We start from the raw sequence: 19,966 nt of genomic DNA on the forward strand, positions 1-19,966 counted from the left end.
GATAACAAGTGGTCAGGAAGCCAGTGGAAAAACAGTTGGTAACAGTTAAGAAAGACAAAACCGAGGAAGCAAAGCTAAACATGAAACACATGAGATAAAAATAACAAAAAATGTGATTGAGACTTCACAAGGCAAAGGGGAGGCAGGATGACACAAGGAAATAAACAGAACCTGACAACTGAAACCAAGAAAATCCACAAATATGAATATTAGAAATGACAAGAACAAAGAATAGAAGTGAGACCTAATGACCTAAAGGAGAAGTCAGGAACTACAGTGAAAATAACTGTGACTTTACCAAGAAACTACTACTAATAACTCAGATGCCAAACTATAAAATAGAGTTAAAAAAATGCAAAATGATAGAACCATGAAATAATTACCAGATTTTTTTTTTTAACTGTTCTGTCCAGCAGTTGTAACAAGCAAAGGTATGGTCTGAACGCTACGCTGTGTCTAATATATTTGCTTTCCCAAAATGAGCACTGCAGACTCTAGATTCCTCATGTTAATGTTTTTGTTTTATTTATTTATTTTTGTTTTATTATTCATATTATTTTTATTTTATTAACCGTCGTAGAGGGTAGGGTACACCCTGGACAGGTCGCCAGTCTGTTGCAAGGCTAACACATAGAGATAGACAACCACTGGCCATCTATCCTCACTATTCATATTATTGTCTAGTGAATATTATGCTGGAGCGGAAAGGGAGCAAGGGCCAGATTGGAAAAAGATAGGAGAAGAAAGAGGAAGAATAGAAGAAGAAAAGAAAAAAGAGAGAAAAGAATGGGGGTGGGGGGGAGATTGAGGATGAAATAACGAGACATGCTGGATCTCCAACTGCGACATCTGCAACAAAGCACACTCAAACGATGAACAACACTTGAAAGGGGTTTTTCATGGTAAAAATAAATCAGAGTGGCCAGTGTTTTCTGTAGGAAATGAAAAGTGCTTGGCGTAATTGCAACAAGCCCATGGTTCGTGCGATTGTTGTATTTGTAAGGAGGCTATTGACAGGATAAGGTTTGTAGATCTGGCAGTCTGGTTGTTAGAATTCTTGGGTTCTGTCTCTAGATGGTGCACTCTTCCTAAAACGTGGTTTGCCATATTGCACTTCATGTGCGCGTCACTGCTCGCATTTCAACGCGAGGACAGAGGCCAACGCAGGACTAGCAGCTCAGAGGCAGCCGCTCAGCCCGTCTCTCTTGTGGACTGTAAATGGGATGAACGACCGCCTGATTCCCTCTCCGAACCCGCATCTGTCCTGCACCTTCGTGTCTGACTCTCTGACGATTTGGAAAGTAAGCTTTCTCTCCAGCTACGACTGTGGACAGAAAACGAGAAGTCAAAAGAAGGGCATCGGCTCAAACAGTGGGATAATAAAGTTATCAGTCTTGTTGTAAAGTTTCCTTAGAGAAAACGTACGCCATGGTCACCTTCCTAAGGAGTTTGCTCTGGATACTTGTGTTGTCGCCCAGTCTGAAATGTGAAGGTGAGTTTCTTTCAGACTCCAAAAGAATTTGGATTAAGGTGAGAAGTGATGGGCTACACAACATAAAGACCGGCCAGTAGGTAAAGATTTGCTTAAGAGTCCTACACATTTAGAATTCTCTGGCTTGAAAAACAGTTTGTGATGTTTCCACGTTGTTTCCACTCCTCCACACACAATAGATTTTGTTGACCGCTTTTGCAGTCCGAGTTAAGAGATCTGTTTAGAAATGGAGTTTCCGTTGTTTAAAGAGAATATCAATATTTTCGCAGAGAGCAAGGATGGCTTACTACCGCTTAAATTTCCTACTTTACCCAAACTTGGACACACAGTAAATATAACGAAGATTATTCTCTAAATCTCTTTATACATTCTCTCCTTTAATCCTTTCGAACTTTGCCCTTTATGCTGGTTGAATTTTGTAGTTGTGTATTTATATTTTTTAAATATACACGGTTCACGATTTTAAATGGAAGGAGTGTGTGTGTGTGTGTGTGTGTGTGTGTGTGTGTGTGTGTGTGTGTGTGTGTGTGTGTGTGTTGGATTGGTGGGGGGGGGGGTCTCCCGTAAGTATCTGTGACCACTTAAGCACTCTTTGTCCTCTTTCAGCTTGTTGACGTGTGTTCTTGCAGCTCCTAGTCTTCATAAAAAGGGGTGCTTGTGTTGGACTCAAAGGACCACTATGTAGTTGTCATGTTAATTGAACGCATAGCTCGAGGTGATCTCACGTCTTTGTCAGTCATGCTAATTAATTTACTCCCCCTGTGGGAGGTGAGAGCTCTGCAGATTTCCTGTTTTCAGCTTTGGCTCTGAGGACTTACCATTTGGTATTAAGGGAAAAGGGTGGGGGTGGGGTGCAGAGAGCTAAATGATTAGCACATTCTCCTCCTGCTCTCTGCTGTTTGGCGTTGTCGCGGCATTTCTTTTTAACTGTGGCTACTAGGATGAAGAAGCTGTGCAGAGGTCTGCGATTTAAAAATAAATAGATGAGAACATTAAGGATTTTCTCTTTTTTTGTGTGGGGTGGGGATAAGGAAAATGAGTTCTTTTTTTTTTCATTTTTCCTTTTAGTAGTTTTAAAACTCATACATTTGTACATACATAACCCTCGACTTACACTGTTCTTGTTTTAACTGGACTTTTTAAAGTTTTAAAAATGGAGGCATTGCAATGTGTTGGATCCCTGCTTTAACCACACTAAGATATATTTTCTGACATTCTTAAGGAATTTCATATGTGCTAAGAACAATGCATGTGATACTGAACAGATTTCAAAGAAGAATTTAAAAGAAAAAGAGAAACTTTGCTATATTTTATTTCATTATGGGAATCTCAGTCTCTCTGACAATACACAGAGCAGAGTTCAATTTTACATTTCTAGATACATCCACAAGCATATTTAATTGATGTCAGGCTAAAAAACTAGAACTCCTGGTCTTTAGTTAAGTTGGATGCATTTTAGGGTGACGAGCCATACCAAATCCTCAGAAACACTACGGGGTTGCATTATTATTTTGTCAGTCTGATGCCCTCTGACCCCTCTCCTTGAAGAATGTTGTCAAACAACTGTATTACAAGGAAAATGAGTGTAAAGCTTAGGACTTGAAATATCCTCCCTTTTGCATCTGTACTGCAGTACTGCAAAGTGAGCTACAGACATGTATCCTATGTTAACAGTTCATGTCTCTCAAGTTCATATTTGGAGAGAGCAGGGATTGTATGAAATGAACAGGCTGTTTATCTAAAGTTAAACACAGGAGGCTGAAAAGGGACATGCTTGGAATTACTGAGACTAAGAGGAGTCCACAGATGCATTGATAACAGGCTTATGAAAGTAAAAGGTGTAAAGACTTTAATGTGCTTTGAAACAGTGTTTGTTGGATCGGCTAACAGCATCTGAGAGAACTGTCTGAATTTGTTTTGTAAAACTTACAGAATGATTTAAAAATCATTCTGTACATTTTTAATTTAGCCATCTTCTGTAGTCTTTCAGAAAGCATAGAACCACCCATAACCATAATTTTAGTTAGGTTTTGTAAGCGCTAACAAAACCTAATTCATTTCAAACCTAATTCATTTCAAACCTACTATGGCCTCAAGGCAGGCAGGTCATTCCTTATAAAATTGGACATGTTTTTAGCCTGCAGCCAATGATCACTGATGCCACTTTCGGAGTGAATGTTCATAAGAAATTATTTAATTGATAGCAACCTCACGTAAAAGAAGCTGAGATGTGAGCAAATAAACTACAAACAATCATAACCAATCTTTTAAATATCCTCAGTAAATATTTACCCTATTTTCATGGCAGTTGGAGAAAAAACAGCCCTATACTATCTCCACAAAAGTGTGTTTTACTAGTTGTTCGGTGCTATCAAGGTACCAAACCCACTTGATTAAGATTAGAAAACTGCAAGTTTTAGATAAAAGGGAGTGGACAGCTCTCTTTCTTTTGTTGTCCTGGTAACAAATCATGTCAAATGACAGTTTAAAAAATGTATTCTAGCCACAAAACATTTTTTTTCTACTGAAATACAACAGGTTCAGAGTCTTAAAGATCTTTATTTGTGATTGAATTGTCAGATCCTTAAATATAGATGGACACATCATTCATTGTTCTGGACAGAATAATACAACAGGACTTTTAAGAGCTGGATAAAGATGGTTGATTATTAAAAAAAATTAGATGTATCGGTCCATATGTTAGTTGTGTGTGTGTTTTTTTTTATTTTTTATTTTTTTTTTATTATTATTATTATTTCAGACATACAGAACCATGCAAGTATAATATTCACATCTCCCCATTACTCTAGTGACTAGGTGGAACCAGAGGATCAGGAAAACACATGTTTGTAGTAGTGAAAGCAGTATGAAATAGTCAGACTGTTGAGGCCTAATGCTAAAATGTGTTGCTTCAGCAATCTGTATATGTCTGAGTGCTGATGTGTAGAGTATAAACAAGGAAGACATTTTGTATCAGAGGGAATATACTGACTAGTTTAACAGGAACAATGAAAAGGCTGCAAAAGAAAGTTTCCCAAAGTAGGGAGCTTTTTGTATACAAACGAGAAATCACACTTGAGGCTTGGTTGAAAGAACAGATGATTATCTGCCAAACAGATGTGCTTCAGTGTACAGAGTTATTGCAGTAGGTATGAAAAGTTTCCTGTAGCTGTCCTTGTAGCCCCATTGCTAAATCAGCCTGTTATGGGAAGTGCCCTGCTGACTGTCCAGTAAGTTGTTCAGAGAGTTAAACCCAGTTTAGACTTATGCGGAAATCTACGTTGTAACTTGCGAGGTAATTGGAAACCCCTCTTAACCCTACACCGCAACCTTCCGTGCTATTCGGTTATTGCAGGCTGCGTTGACCTGACATGTCCTTACATTTCTCAGGAGGTGCACATCAGGGTACGTGGAAGGTGGTGTTAAAAGGAGTTTCTGGTTACGACATAGATTTCCTGCTGAAGCATAATTTAGGCATTATACTTGATAGAAAAACAGTTTTTTTCGGCGACGTCAACCACATCATCAAATGTATCCAGTTTGCTAGAAACCACAGGGCACAGCTTTTCTGATAAATTTGTCTTTTCTTCAGTTTGTTGGTGACGTCAGCCTCTGTGCTGCTCTCCTTGCAGACTACAGAACTTGCTACAACAGACTGATGAAAAAAAATAGTGCACATGTTGAAGGATCTTTCCCTTCTTGTATACAACCCCAGTTTTGGTGTTGGCCTTCCAGTACAATCTATTCACTTTGAGGGGAAAAAGTCAAAATCACTGAATGCAGTTGAGGTGTGTGGTTGGAAGGAGGCAGAACTAATCCTGTTAGATTTTATTTTTAAAGAAATTGTTTAGCTTATTTGCTCTCTCCAGGCTGCTCACTGGTTGTCTCTCACCTTAAACCCAGTCATTTATTTCAGGCTATTTCATACTTTGACTTTTGCTGCCATGATGCCAAGTCCCTCTTGGAAACTAGATTTTTAATCTCAATCAGTTTTTTACCTGGATAAATACAGGACTAATAAAAAAAAAAAAATAAAATTCCACAAATCCCTTGTGCTAATTGGCTTAAATTTAGCCCCCCGCTTCCTCCTGTAGGAGTCTATGAATTTGATCCAGGTGATCCAGGGATTGTTGTTCTCAAAACAACAGTCAGAGCTGGTATGAGTTTGTGTTCACGGAATTTCATATTTTTTGTTAGAGATCCAGTAAAACTGGTAATGTCCTCTTCATGTGTTTCACAGATAGCCCTTTTCCAGTATTCCCTACTCGACTCAACTCTACTCTGATTTGGTTGTTTTATATTACAGTTGAGTACCACCTAATGTTGTTATTAGCAATGCGGGCAAAAGTCCATAAAGTCATTTGCACGGGACACAAATACAACAAAGCAATGGAGCACATCAAGGCGATGCTATACCTGCTGATAGGTGTATGGCTTTTTGTCAGACTCAGGAACCACTACGTTGTTTTGTGTTTTTGTTGTATTTTGTTTTTTGTTTTTTGTTTTTTAAATGGTGGTTTTGATTTTTGTGAAGGCATTGCTCATTGCTCTCATGACTTGAGTGACATCAGTGACTAGCCAATAGGTGGCATGCAGTCTATTGATGTCACATTTTCGGATCATTTGGAACCTTGGCCTAAAAACCTTGGTACTAAAAAAAATATCTGGTAACAGGTAGTACCACTTAAAGGAAAACCCTAAGAGTCAAGTCGAGTTGAGTAGGTACTCAAAGCATTCCTACAGTGCCCCAATAGTCTCATTTGTCCACCTCCTAGCAACTCTCGAGGATACAGGTTTTTCAATTAACTAGAGGAACATACTTTGGGGTCAGCTGGACTAGACTGGTCAGAAATGCAAAGGAGGGATTGAAATGGCACTGTTTGCATTGGTGGCATACATGAATACATATCTAGTACTCTGTTTTCTTTAGTGGGACAGCTGGGTTACTGCTAAAAGGTTATGTTCTGTCCAGTAGCACATTTTTAAAGTCAAGGGTAATAATGATAATAATTTATGCAATATGGGCATATTCCAACTGCTACCAGTTCAATATCCAGACAACACAAATCTTCTTTTACACAAAGATTCAAGGCTCCAACCTACAATGATATAAAGTTTCATTTACCTGTGCTGCTAAATATGTACGACAGCTGTGCACCAAAGACATATTTTTTGCAAATGGATAAATGTTTTTTTGGACCACCCCACTAAAGTTGGTGAGGGTCTTCAGTCACGTTCAATATGATGGCCTTTGGCAAAAAGTGGGGCTGGTGGTGGTGAAGAGGCTGTAAGCAGATGGATTTCTTACTTTGGGCTTTGGAGGAACCTTTAACTAAAAGATCATTTAGATTTTTCTAGTTTACAGTGGATTTTCCACCAGCACCCCTCCTCCCAAGAAAGTTCTTTATGAAAATAAATATATCTATAGAGTGCTGAGACTTGAAGGTAGAGCATGTATTTCTTAGTCTGGCTCGATTTCCTTAGACATACACATTTAGTCTGCAGCAGAGCAACACATCATAGATTATACTCCCTTATTGCATTTGGGAGGTTTTCTCAATTCTTTGGTTACCTGGCTGGATCAGCTGTTAAAATGTGCTACATAATCTGTCTGTTAAGTAAGAGAGGGTCCATCCCATCAACACATCCATTCAAGGCCAGAGCTTTTGTGAAGTAGTTTGAATGTGTATGACATCTTATCAGAACACACAATTAAAAATATGTTGCTTGTAGGAACTGACATGTGGATTGTCAGGTCTGTGTTTCCAGGAAGAGATTACGGATGTTTTCAGTCTTGCTGAAGTCCAGCATCTGCCTGGCCAATGTCTGTTTACATTATAGGATATTTGGAGCCACAGGCACTGTTGTTGAGCCTGTTCGTAATTATCCTGTTAAAGTGTCCCAGGATGTGTTCTTATTTTTTATGGTGCATATTTCTCTACTTTTGTAACTCTTTTTCTTTTGTGAGTTTTTAACAGAGCAAGGGATTTTCAACATAGCATTTCTGGACATATTAGTTTTCTTTAGAAAGCATACATTATTTTTCTTTGCACACAATAAAAGAATTATTTAGAAAAATACAAAAAATTACCAGGGTCAGTATTATTAGCCCCCTGAAAAACTGAAACCAAGAAAAGCTCAACTTCTGCAGAAGAGACTCCTTTAAACCAGACTGAAGTATGCTAAGGACAACCTGGAGAAACATTATCTATAAAAGCATGTCTTTTGGTCACCTGAGATAAATCTAGAGTTCTTTGGCCATAGAGACGCTGCTTATGTTTGGAGAAAGAAGGGCAAGGACACAACTGAAACAACACATTCCCCACACTGAAACGCAGCATAAAACAAAATACCGCAAAACAATCAAACAAACAAAAAACCTCAAGTAGTAAACAGTAGAACTCGGTTTGAGTTGTTGCTTTGTCTTCCAACATGACAATGACCCGAAATATATGTTACTCCTGGTTTAAAAACAAACGAACAAACCTTTTCTGTTTGCTTGAGCCCCACTGAAAATCTGATAGGTAAAGTTAGCAGAACCTAAAAACATTAAGGAACTCATTGCTTTAAGTTTTTAAGTTGATGAACTTGTCAGTTGAAGTCAAAGGTTATCAGAACTGTAGTATTTTGATTACTTTTGACTTTCGGTAAATTGAATTCAAATTTATTTAAATAGCGCCAAATCACAACAGTCGCCTCAAGGTGCTTTATATTGTAAAGTAGACGCTACAATAATACATACGGGGGGGGGGGGAACAAAACAATAATCATAAGACTCCCCCCTCTAATGAGCAAGCACTTTAGTGACAGTGGGAAGGAAAAACTTCCTTAACAAGAAGAAACAAACCTCCAGCAGAACCAGGCTCAGGGAGGGGCGGCCATCTGACACGACCAGTTGGAGTGAGAGAAGGAAGACAGGACAAAAGACATGCTGTGGAAGAGAGCCAGAAATTAATAACAAGTATGATTCAATGCAGAGAGGTCTATTAACACATAGTGAGTGAGAAAGACCGAAGAAGAAATACTCAATGCATCATGGGAATCCCCCAGCAGCTTACACCTATTGCAGCATAACTAAGGGAACATTCAGGGTCACCTGATCCAGCCCTAACTATATGCTTTAGGCTTAAAACTTTCCTTTTTTCTAATCTTAAAAGTAGAGATAGTGTCTGTCTCCTGAATCCAAACTAGAAGCTGGTTCCACAGAAGAGGGTAGGGCTGTGCGATATGACAAAAATCTCATATCCCGATATTAAGAAATCTATCGTCGATATAACGATATAAATTGCAAAAATGTAACATTTCCTGTAAATTCTGTGAATCTCGGGCATCTCGACTTGCGTGAAGTGTTTCCAGCTGGGCGTCGTGTACCTGGAGTCGAGTGTTTTAGCTGATGCATGGAACTATACATTTTTAGACATAAGTTGTAACGGCCACTGTTTTCTTTGTAAGTATTTATTACACAGCATGCTGCGGAGAAAAGTCTGTTCTAACGTTTGAGTCTAAGGTTTATTTTTTAGCACCTGGCGGCTCTTTTTTGCTTCTCATCCGTAAATACTCTGCATCTTTCACGTGACTCGTTTTATTTTGAAAAGCCTCAACAGGATCTTGAGCTTTATTGTGAAAGGTTTATGTGGAAAATAAACAAACGGACACGCCGTGGTTTTACCGTCGTTGTTGCTAACGAAAACGCATAAAAAACAAGCGCTTGTCCGTCCGTAGTGTGGTTATATTAAATATAAGAGAAAGAGAGAACTTTAAGAAATTAATATAGCCACTACAGTGACCATCAAAATGATGAAAAAATATTGCCATAAACAGTTTATTTTGCGACACCACGAAACAAACGATAGCGTAAAATGAAACGATAGACGTTTTTCTATCGTCATCCGATATATATCGTTATATCGAACAGCCCTAGAAGAGGGGCCTGAAAACTGAAGGCTCTCCCTCCCATTCTACTTGTAAATACTCTAGGAAGGACAAGTAAGCCTGCAGTGCGAGAGTGAAGTCCTCTAATGGGGTGATATGGTACTATAAGGTCATTAAGATAAGATGGGGCCCGATTATTCAAGACCTTGTATGTGAGGAGCCAAAGAAGGGAAGCAAATGTAGGAGAAATATGCTTTCTCTTTCTAGTCCCTGTCAGCACTCTTGCTGCAGCATTTTGGATTTACTGAAGGCTTTTCAGGGAGTTTTTAGGACATCCTGATAATAATGAATTACAGTAGTCCAACCTAGAAGTAATAAATGCATGAACTAGTTTTTTTTTTTTCAGCATCACTCTGAGACAGGATATTTCTAATTTTAGAGATGTTGTGCAAATGGAAGACGGCAATCCTACATATTTGCTTAAAATGTGCACTGAAGGACATATTCTGGTCAAAAATGACTCCAAGATTCCTCACAGTGTTATTGGAGGCCAAGGTAATGCCATCCAGAGTAAGAATCTGGTTAGATACCATATTTGTAAGATTTTCAGGGCTAAATACAATAACCTCTATTTTATCTGAATTTACAAGCAGAAAATTAGAGGTCATCCAGCAGTTTAACTAATTGGAGTGTGTTATCTGGCTTCATGGATGGATAAAGTTGGGTGTGAACTTGTATGCTATGCCTTCTGATGATATTGCCTAAGGGAAGTCCATAATTAACCTTAGTGTTTGAAGAGGACTCTTCATTTAAATGAACAAATTGGAGTCTATTAGATAGATATGATACAAATCACTGCAACGCACTACCTGTAATACTTACAGCGTGATCTAATCATTCTGATAAGATATTATGGTCAACAGTATCAAATAGGGCTGGGTATCGTCACTGATTTCTAGAATCGATTCGTTTCCGATTCACAAGGTCCCGAATTGATTCGATTCAATTCGATTCGATTTGATTCGATTCGATTCGATTCGATTCAATTCGATTCGATTCAATTAAATTCGATTTGAATCTGGGAAATTTTGACAGTCAGAAATATTATAATTCAGATCAGTACATTTACATATTTTTGTATCTATAAAAAGGAAGCTGACACACGCAAGACTTTATCAAAGGTGTAAGCGTCACAGCAGATGCCTTTGTGTCAAAGTAGCTGAAGATAAAACACAGAAAAACATGAAGGTGGTTTTCCTGGCCTGGGATTTTATAAAAATATTCTGCAGTACATCAAAAACGAAAGAAAACCATTAATCAACATATGAACGTTACCTCTGAAGTTAAAGCGGTTTTATTAGACACACGGCTAAGCGTTTTGCATTTTGCATAATTTTAAAAAGTTTAAATTTGTTCAGTATTGAACGGCAGAAATTAGGTTTTCTTTTCGGAAGTATGTAAAACGAAAAAAAAAAACAGCGGTGGACAGCGCTGTAAACAACGGTAGACTTGTGCGTAACAAGCAAGTGAATAATGCAGAAAACAGATTTTTAGACGGGAAACTGTTCTTGAAGTACAGAGAGAGAGAGAGAGCGAGCTGTGCATTAAGTGTGATTTTATCGTGGGTGAAGCAAAACAGTAAAAGTCAGAGTGATTTCATGACAATGTTTATGTGAAGCGTAGTTTGGATCTTCTTTTGCTGCTGGTTCGGTCAATAGTTTTATCTCTCTCCAAACAATAACAGATTTAGAATCAGCGCAAAAAGGGCGTGAAAACAAAGCGCGGACTCGCCGAAACATCAGAATCAGCGAGCTGTCCGTGCAGTTGTTGTGCCAAAAAGTGATTGCCGTCCGCGGGAGCGCGCGCAGCCGCTTAAAGCCGCAGCGCCCGTCGTGTGAGAAAGGCGACATCTCACTGATTCTGATCCGCGGGTCCGCGCTGTGTCTTTACGTCCTTGTGCAGAATCCGTGTACCTGCTCTCATTTACTGTCTTAGCTGTTTGGTGGTTGTTGAAATTTTGCGAGGTTTCACCTGAGATTCTGGCGTTTCGGGCAAAATAAATTTATATTGAAAAATCGATTCAGGATTTTAATGAATCGATTTCACGTTATCCAAGCCAGAATCGATTTTAATCGATGAATCGATTATTAAAACCCACCCCTAGTATCAAACACTGCACTGAGGTCTAGCAGGACAAGCACAGAGATGAGTCCACTGTCAGACCACAAGAAGATCATTTGTAACCTTCACTAAAATTGTTTCTGTACTGTCATGTGCTCTGAAACCTGACTGAAACTCTTCAAATAAGCCATTCCTCTGCAGATGATCTGTTAGCTGTTTGACAGCTACTCTTTCAAGAATTTTTGAGGTGAGTAGAAGGTTGGGGATTGGCCTATAATTATCTAAGGCAGCTGGGTCTAGAGATGGCTTTTTAAGTAACGGTTTAACTACTGCCAGCGCTAAGGTCTGTGCTACATAGCTGACTATTAAAGATTGAAGCATTAATGTTAGGACTTCTTTGAGCAGTTTTGTAGGATTGGGGTCTAAAAGACACATTGATGGTTTGCAGGAAGTAATTACTGAAGTTAACTCACAAAGATCAGTTGGAGAAAAAGACTAAATGAATATCAATAGTACTGAAAGCAGCTGTAGAATGTTAGGTTGTTACATATGTAAGATGAATATGAGTAATTTTTTCTCTAATGGTTAAAATTTTATTTGTGAAGAAGTTCATGAAGTCATTTCTAGTTAATGTTAAAGGAATGGTTGGCTCAGCAGTGCACTGACATCTTGTCCGCCTGGCTACAGTGCTGAAGAGAAACGTAGGGTCATTCTTATTTTCTTCAATCAATGATGAATACTAAGATGTTCTAGCTTTACGGAGGGCTTTCTTTTAAAGCAGCAAATTATTTCTCCGGGCTAAATAATCTTCCAAATTGGTCATATGCCATTTCCCCTCCAGCTTACAAGTTATCTGCTTTAAGGTACGTGTTTGAGAATTATACCAGGGAGCCAAGTACTTGTGATTTGAGGCTCTCTTTTTCATAGGAGCTACGGTATCCAGAATCATACGCAGTGAGGAGACAAAATTATTAACAAGATTATTATATATTAATATTAACAACTCTGCTTATACAAAAGTCATTATCATTTCTTTAGTGCAGTAGAAAAATACTAAAATATATATGTTATATTATACAGTACAGAAGACACAATGTCACACCATTAAAAAAGCAGAAAAAGGACACTGGATCAAATATTGTTCCGGTTGCTGACCCCAAAAGCTGAATGGGATATTGCTGACAATGAAGTAATTTGTGGTCCAATCTTTTAAAGTCAGTTCTATGTCTTTACTTCACGATACCACAGCATATTGTGGCAGAGCTAATGGAGGACGCTAATAACACAGGAACAGCAGTTGCGAGGCTTTTCCGACTGCTACACCAATAGGTTCTTTTTATATATTTACAGTCTTTCACTTAACTGCAAAATGGTCAAAGTAAGCTTACACAAGAGAAAAGATCTAATGATGATGTTTTGTTTTTTCTTTGCTCATTTACCTTCACTCTCTTGATGTTCAGAGACCTTATGTAAGATGCTAGGAGGATGTTGGTTTGGTGTAACTGTTGTTAGTAAGCTTTTATTATACCTATGATAACGAAGTCTTGTTGTCAGCCTGATTAAATATAGCGGAAACGAATGTTAACTTACTTCAGCTATTAAACTCTATTGTTGACATGGACAACTGGAAACCCAATAGCTGTCCATGTTTAAGTTATTCCTAATATTCTACTTCGATGTCCGCTTGAATTTTTCTGTTTGAGGTGCATTAGTCCTTTATAATGTAAATTCTGCATGGAAACATGTGTGCGATCACAGAAAAAAGGGCAGGCATGTGGATGTACACATGGAGGAGCATAATTATTAGTTGATGACTAAAATTTAGGCCGTGTTCATGACCCAACAGTAAGAAAGAAAGAGGCTGGGTAAAAAGGGATCCATCAGACAGTCCTGAGTCAAAAACCACTGTTAATCAAAAAGAATCCAAAGGGTTATCTCATATTTCTCAAAATAAATATCTTGATGATCCCACAGACTTGTGGGAAAATATTCTGTGGAGAGATGGGGGGAAAAAATAACTTTTTGGATGGTGTAAAACTAACACAAAATTGCATAAAAAGGGCATCATTATCAATCATGAATACTCCTTTCCTGTGGTCGTCACCTTTACTATCTGTCAGGAGTCTGTAGAATGTAGAAAGGATGCTTCCTCTTCTTGCTGCTCTTCCAAAACATCCAGCAGATGCTTAGTTAATCATAGGTCAGAGACTGGGCCAAAGGGTTTTAAAGAAAATAGGAGAAGAGGTTTTGTTCACAACTAAATGAAATTCTGCTGCTGCTTTTCAGTTCTGCTTTACCGTTCTTCCCTCAAACTATTTGGATGGAAAGGAAAGAATGACTAATAACTGGTTTGGAGAAAGATAAACAATTGGCACATACTAGTGCTTCATGTGCATCAAAACGGCCTCTTTTCCACAGCTAACTCTGGCTTTTGAACAGAGCCAAAATGGTATGCACCTACTTATCTAAGATCCAATGAAATGGAAATAACTCAGCTCAGTCCTCATCACAACCTTCCCAGTGCCATGTATTGTCTTGTATTTGATTACCCAAACGGTAAAATAAATAAAAAAAACTCCTTGGTATTTTTTGTTTTTTGTTGTTGTTTTTTTTTTTTTCAAACGAGTTGTCTTTTGTTGTTTTAACTCAGTCATGGGGATGGAGTTACTCTTGTGTAAGCTTCAATGATGAGGGCTTGTAGGGTGGAAAGATAGCATCAGAGAAAGGGGAAATTCCATTGCAGGCAAGTGATACCATCTGACAATCCATGATACATTATGTGAGAGAGACTGCAAAATAGTTTTTCATACATGTTTATGTGTAGATGATAAGCGTGAATGACCCTGTTAGTCACATCTGGATATAGTTTGTACAAAAGAAGAACTTCAATACCTTTGATTTCCAGTTAGAATTTAGTCCTACAATCTCAAAAAGTGCTTACAATATACAGCTGTCTAAAAGTTTCCATCCCCTTTTCACATTTTGCACACATCTTTATGGTATAGTATACATTTTAAAATGGATTAAAAACTAGCAAATTATTCACCTGCAATAATTAACTAATATCAACAGCAAAATACCATTATAAATATATTTCAGATTTAAAAAGTAAAATATTTAATTCGCTTAAATATGTTTTTTCTGCAGTTTTCTCTTATAATGAGAGAGAACAATACACAAAGAAACACAACTGTCAACTTTAATGACAATGGAAATTAAAGTGATTTGGAAAAAATGCTTTAAAAGAACTGCCCAAATCAGTGATCAGAGATTGGACTTAAATTAGCTTTATCTACCAGTGTGTGTAGAAGTAGATGAATTAAATATAGAATTTACTAAACAATTTGACATTAACAAACAGCAAATAATAAACAGGCTGCTATGACATAGTAGTAGTAGTAATAATAGTAGTAATTTGTCATGGTAAATAGCAACAGAACCATGAATGCGCACAGTAGTGGTTTTTGTTTGTTTTTTTTTTAATAGATGTGTCTTCTTTTGGGGCCACATAGCAACCCGACTGAGTGGCTACTTGGTATGATGCTTCAGGGTATTGTGGTGTGTTTGTCAGCCACACTAACCTTTAACTTTTATGAATTATCATAATCATTTATGTGTCCTTATTCTCAGTGGTGAGTCGATAAATGTTTGACAAGTGAAATGATTTGTTGTACTACCACACATTCCGGCACGTTAGATTCGGAGTTTCCAGTCTACAGTTGGCTTAGGGGAGTAACAATTTTGGATTTCCGCTCTCATTTTTTCCCTGTCTAATTTGGCTTTTGATTTTACCCTCGTCCCCTGGTAGCTCAGCTCAGCAGTTTGGATGTTGCATGTGTGTAAATGACTTCTGAATAAAAATAGCCTTTTAATTTGGAAGGGTAAATGACCATTTCTTGCTTCCTGCTTTTAACCAGTATCAAAGTTGAACCCATTTTGTGTGCTTACCCTAATTTCACAGCACTTTTGCTCTAGTTTCTACCAAAAAAAATTAGGGAAAATGAACAAAAGATAAAACAGATCTTTCATCTCATGATAATCATTGGAAAATTCTTGATCCTGTGGTTACCTAATCTTCCATCTAGATGTATGTGATACACTTAGGTACATGTTCAAACATGTAGAAATGATCTACAGACATGAGAAAAATACTTAGTCAACTTACAGTTATGGCACAACATTAATGTAAAAAAATTAATACTACCAGAACTTTCCTGGCCCTAAACTGTAAATGTCCAGGCAAACATAATGTAAGATTTACGTTTGGTAGTTTGCTTAAGCTAGTTAAGTAACGCTTATCTTTTTTTATATACGGATGAACGATTTCTTGTTCTTTACCTCCTACATGGTGGCATTATTTACCCATTCAGATCGAAAATGCAAGTAGCTGTCGGTACTTTAGCTTTTGTCCTGGCAGCAGTTTAAGGTGACAGATTCTCTACAACATACATGTAGATGTCACTGAACAGGGAGCTCTGGGAGGGATGTTGCCACTTTCAGGGATTTAATTAAAGCTATCGGGGTAGAATATGGATCATAAGACTGCAAAATTTATGGTTTCCCTTCGTATCTTTGTTTTTCCTCCATGGATAGATGATCCAAGTACTCTTGCCTTGAGACAGGTGAAAAAAAATAATACTTCAGTCATGCAGTACTACCGACTGTCCTCTATTTGCGGTCATGGTGAAGTAGTTTTGGCTGAACTTTGTGTATTTTAAGAAATGTGACAATGTCTAGCTCTTTGCCTTCTTGATTTATAGCGATTTAAAAATCTTTCCAAATATCCAATTTTCCTCTTTTCTTTAGTTTTATACTCTTCAACCTGTCCAGTTTTATACTCCAAAAATGTTGTTGCAGTTATGGTCTCTTAAAGTTCTGTTGCACTCTCCATCCTCCTAACAATCTTGGGACCTGCTATCTATTTTTAGCTGCCTGCTACCGCCTGTGGCGACCCTATAACCGCTCCTGCAAAATGTGCGTTGGGTCTGATCCCAGTCCCAATGCAAGGCTCTAGACTGGGGAACCATGACAGTATCTTCCTCATTATAGGAGATTCCCAGCAACTCACTGGCTTATCGGGATGCCTCTGGTTTTGTCAGGGATAGCAGACCATGCCATCCATGAACTCTCCTCAGAGATTTGTGCTTCCATCTTAAGGAGCCAGTAATGCTGAACTGAGGGAGAATTTTGTCTTTGGAGGTATCTATGAAGACAGCTTGTAGGAATTGAAGCACTAGGAAACAGGTCTATTGCGTGGTGGGAGCGAGAGTGCTAATTTTTTTTTCGAAACGTCCAGTCAATATGATGGTTATATTTACTCAGCCATGGATGACCTAATAACAGTGGTATACGGGTGCTTTGAATAGATATAATTGGATTTGTATTGTTACCAGAAATGGAAAGTGATAGGTTCAGTTCAGTGTGTAATCTCTAGAAGACGGGTTCCATCAATTATCCATTTACATTATATACAACTGCTTTCATTGCCTCTGATATTTATCTACGCTCTTTTTCTTCAGTTGATCGTTAGTTAGTTAACTTCACTAATTACTTCATTCAAAGCATCAACATGTTTATTAGACCCCATTCTGCCAAAGATGCTTAAAGATGACCTACCAATGATCAACCCATCTCTATTAATGGGCTATGTACCACAGGCTTTTAAGGTGGCAGTAATTAGACCATTACTTAGCTAGAACATCTATGGCTTTTTAACTGGTGAATCTCCAACCTTCCTTTTATTTGAAAAGTTCTTGAAAGAGTAGTTTTAAACAGCTAACTTAGACTAATGGTCAAAAGTTTTGGAACGCACCAATTTTCAGTAAATCAAAGTGGCCAGGGGTCACTGACTATCTTCTATGCCTTCACTCTTCCAGCTGAGCAGTACTCCTTCCTCTCTGGGTGTCTTAAAGAGTTGCTTCATACCTATGGAATATGTAACTGACTGAAGAGGGAGCCTCTCATCAGAGAACCAACATTACAATGTAACTTTTTTTTTTTTTTTAATGTGATACATACCATGTATACATAATGTTGCTGGCTTGGGTCCTCAAAGCCTTATCCCACAATACTGACAGAATGAGGATTTATTAAAAGCTAAATTTTGGCATTTGCTTTAATTATAGAGTATGTGTGGTTATGTATGTAATTATAGGTAAATAATAAATGGTGTTCATTTCAGTAAATCAAAATGCTTAAATGAACACAGAGTTTGTAAATTAAACTGTCACTCTTTCTTAGCTCACCTGTCTGACGCTATTAGATTGTGATCAGGATAACTTTTTAAAAGTAATTTGTGAAGTTACCACTGTTGTGCCATATGTGTAAATGCATATAAGTCTTTAGCCTTGGAGATGTAAAATAGGCTGAAAGCAACAAAACATAATTTTGCCTCTTGTTAATGCCCTGAACACACATTTTATTTGTTTTCTTTTTCTTTTTTTCTTTTTTCTTTGTATTAGTAAGTCATTATTCTAGCCCTCCGTGAATTGCTACCATACCGTGGTGGAGGGGTTTGGGTGTCCCAGGGATCCGAGGGGCTATGTTGTCCGGGGGCTTCTGACCCATGGTAGGGTCTCCCATGGCACACCGAACACCAAGGGGACAGTTCACCCTGCCCAGGATGGGGTTACCGGGGCCCCCGCCCTGGAGCCAGGCCCGGGGAGGGTGCCCGAGGGCCAGCATCTGGTGGCCGGGCCTTAGTCCATGGGGCCTGGCCAGGCACATCCCAAAAAAAGGGACATGGCCCCACCTCCTGCAGGCCCACTACCCACAGGAGGTGCCGTAGGATTTGCGTGCATTGTGTGCTGTGCACGGCCAGGAGAGGAAGCCTTGGCGAACCAATCCCCGGCTACCAAGACTAGCAATTGGAACATGGAATGTCACCTCTCTGGTGGGGAAGGAGCCTGAACTGATGCGTGAAGTTGAGAGGTACTGGCTAGATATAGTTGGGCTCACCACAATGCACAGCTTGGGCTCTGGAACCAGTCTCCTGGAGAGGGGCTGGACTCTGTCTCAGTGTGGAGTTGCCCCTGGCGGTGGGCTGGAGTGGGTGTCCTAGTATCCCCCTCGGCTTGCTGCCTGTACATCTGGGTTTCTCCCAGTGGACAAGAGGGTTTGTTTCCTGCGCCTTCGGGTTGGGGACTGGGTCTTGACTGTCATCTGTGCTTATGTGCCACTCGGCGCATAAGTGATGACGACAGTGCGCCACTCTTCTTGGAGCCCAGCCTTCTTGGGGTCCCTTGGTGGGGTGCTGGTGGGTGCTCCGCCTGGGGACTCTTTTATCCTACTGGGAGACTTCAGTGCTCATGTATGCAATAGCAATGAGACCTGGAGGGGCGTGACTGAGAGGAATGGCCTCCTGGATGTGAACCCAAACAGTGTTTTGTTGTTGGACTTTTGTGCAAACCGTAATTTGGTATAACGAACACCGTGTTTGAACATAAGTGTCCATAAGCGCACGTGGCACCAGGACACGCTAGGCCGCAGGTCAATGATCGATTTTGTAATCGTATCACCAGACCTGCGGAGTGTGTAAAAGCGGGCAGATCCAAGTCACGCTGGAGAGATTATATCTCTTGGCTGGCCTGGGAACGCCTTGGTGTTCCCCCGGACAAGCTGGAAGAGGTGGCAGGGGACAGAGAGGTCTGGGCTTCTCTGCTTAGGCCGCTGCCCCCTGTGACCTGACCACTGATAAGTAAAAGAAGACGGATGGATGGATAGTATATTAGTATTAATGGTGTATTTTATAAGCATTTCAAGCTCTAGTAGATGGAAAATTTTTAAGATTGGGCAGCGTGAGTGAGGTAATAAAAAGAGTGCATTTACAGAGGTTAGTTTAAGCCTGTAGCACATGTTGAAAAAGAAAAAAGAAACTGTACAAAGTAGTATCTTTGAGGCTTCTGTATGATTGGTCAAAATAGTAAATGGACTGATATTCAAACTGTTTTTTTTTTTTGGTTTATTTTGTATTTTTTACCTTTTAAAATGCTAAACCCTAGAAATATATATCACGGACAATTTGGCGTTTATTAGTGCCTATGGACCCTTTGATTAGTGGATGTCATGCACCATCTCCTTAGTCACTGTACATCATGTAACCAGACTTTGTTCCGGTTCTCTTTGCGGTAAAGTACTGCTTCGTGTCATGTGTAGTCTTTTTTTTTTTTAAATAAAGTTTTTATGTAAAAGCTTGTATTTTATATTACAATCTTCACATACTTTATCCAATGCAAACTCTTTTTAATCACCTGCTAATTATATTCACAGCTCATAGCTGATGGACTATTCACCTGTCCCTCATCTACCTTTCTGCTCAGTGTGTAAGATGTTTACCCACTCCTCGGCCTCCATTAATAATAGTGATACCTGGATGTCCTCTAATTTATTGCTTTTAAAGTCGAATAAAACTGGGGTTATTGCACTTGGCCCTTAGAAACGTGGTATCTAACCAGATATGTACTTTAGATTGGCCTCCAGTCA

General features: G+C 39.0%; 1 protein-coding gene across 2 annotated transcripts in view; it reads left to right on the forward strand.

The window, feature by feature from the left end:
• Nucleotides 1-1,174: 1,174 nt before the first annotated feature.
• The window catches only part of ror2 (receptor tyrosine kinase-like orphan receptor 2), a 44,739-nt gene continuing 25,947 nt past the window's right edge, over nt 1,175-19,966 (forward strand). For both annotated transcript variants that reach the window (XM_063480534.1, XM_063480535.1), the window contains exon 1: nt 1,175-1,492. In XM_063480534.1, coding sequence (XP_063336604.1) covers nt 1,429-1,492 — 64 coding nt within the window. In that variant the 5' untranslated portion in view covers nt 1,175-1,428. The remainder of the gene's footprint in view (nt 1,493-19,966) is intronic.

The sequence above is a fragment of the Pelmatolapia mariae genome, linkage group LG7, assembly GCF_036321145.2.
Source record: "Pelmatolapia mariae isolate MD_Pm_ZW linkage group LG7, Pm_UMD_F_2, whole genome shotgun sequence".
NCBI classification, from domain to species: Eukaryota; Metazoa; Chordata; class Actinopteri; order Cichliformes; family Cichlidae; genus Pelmatolapia; species Pelmatolapia mariae.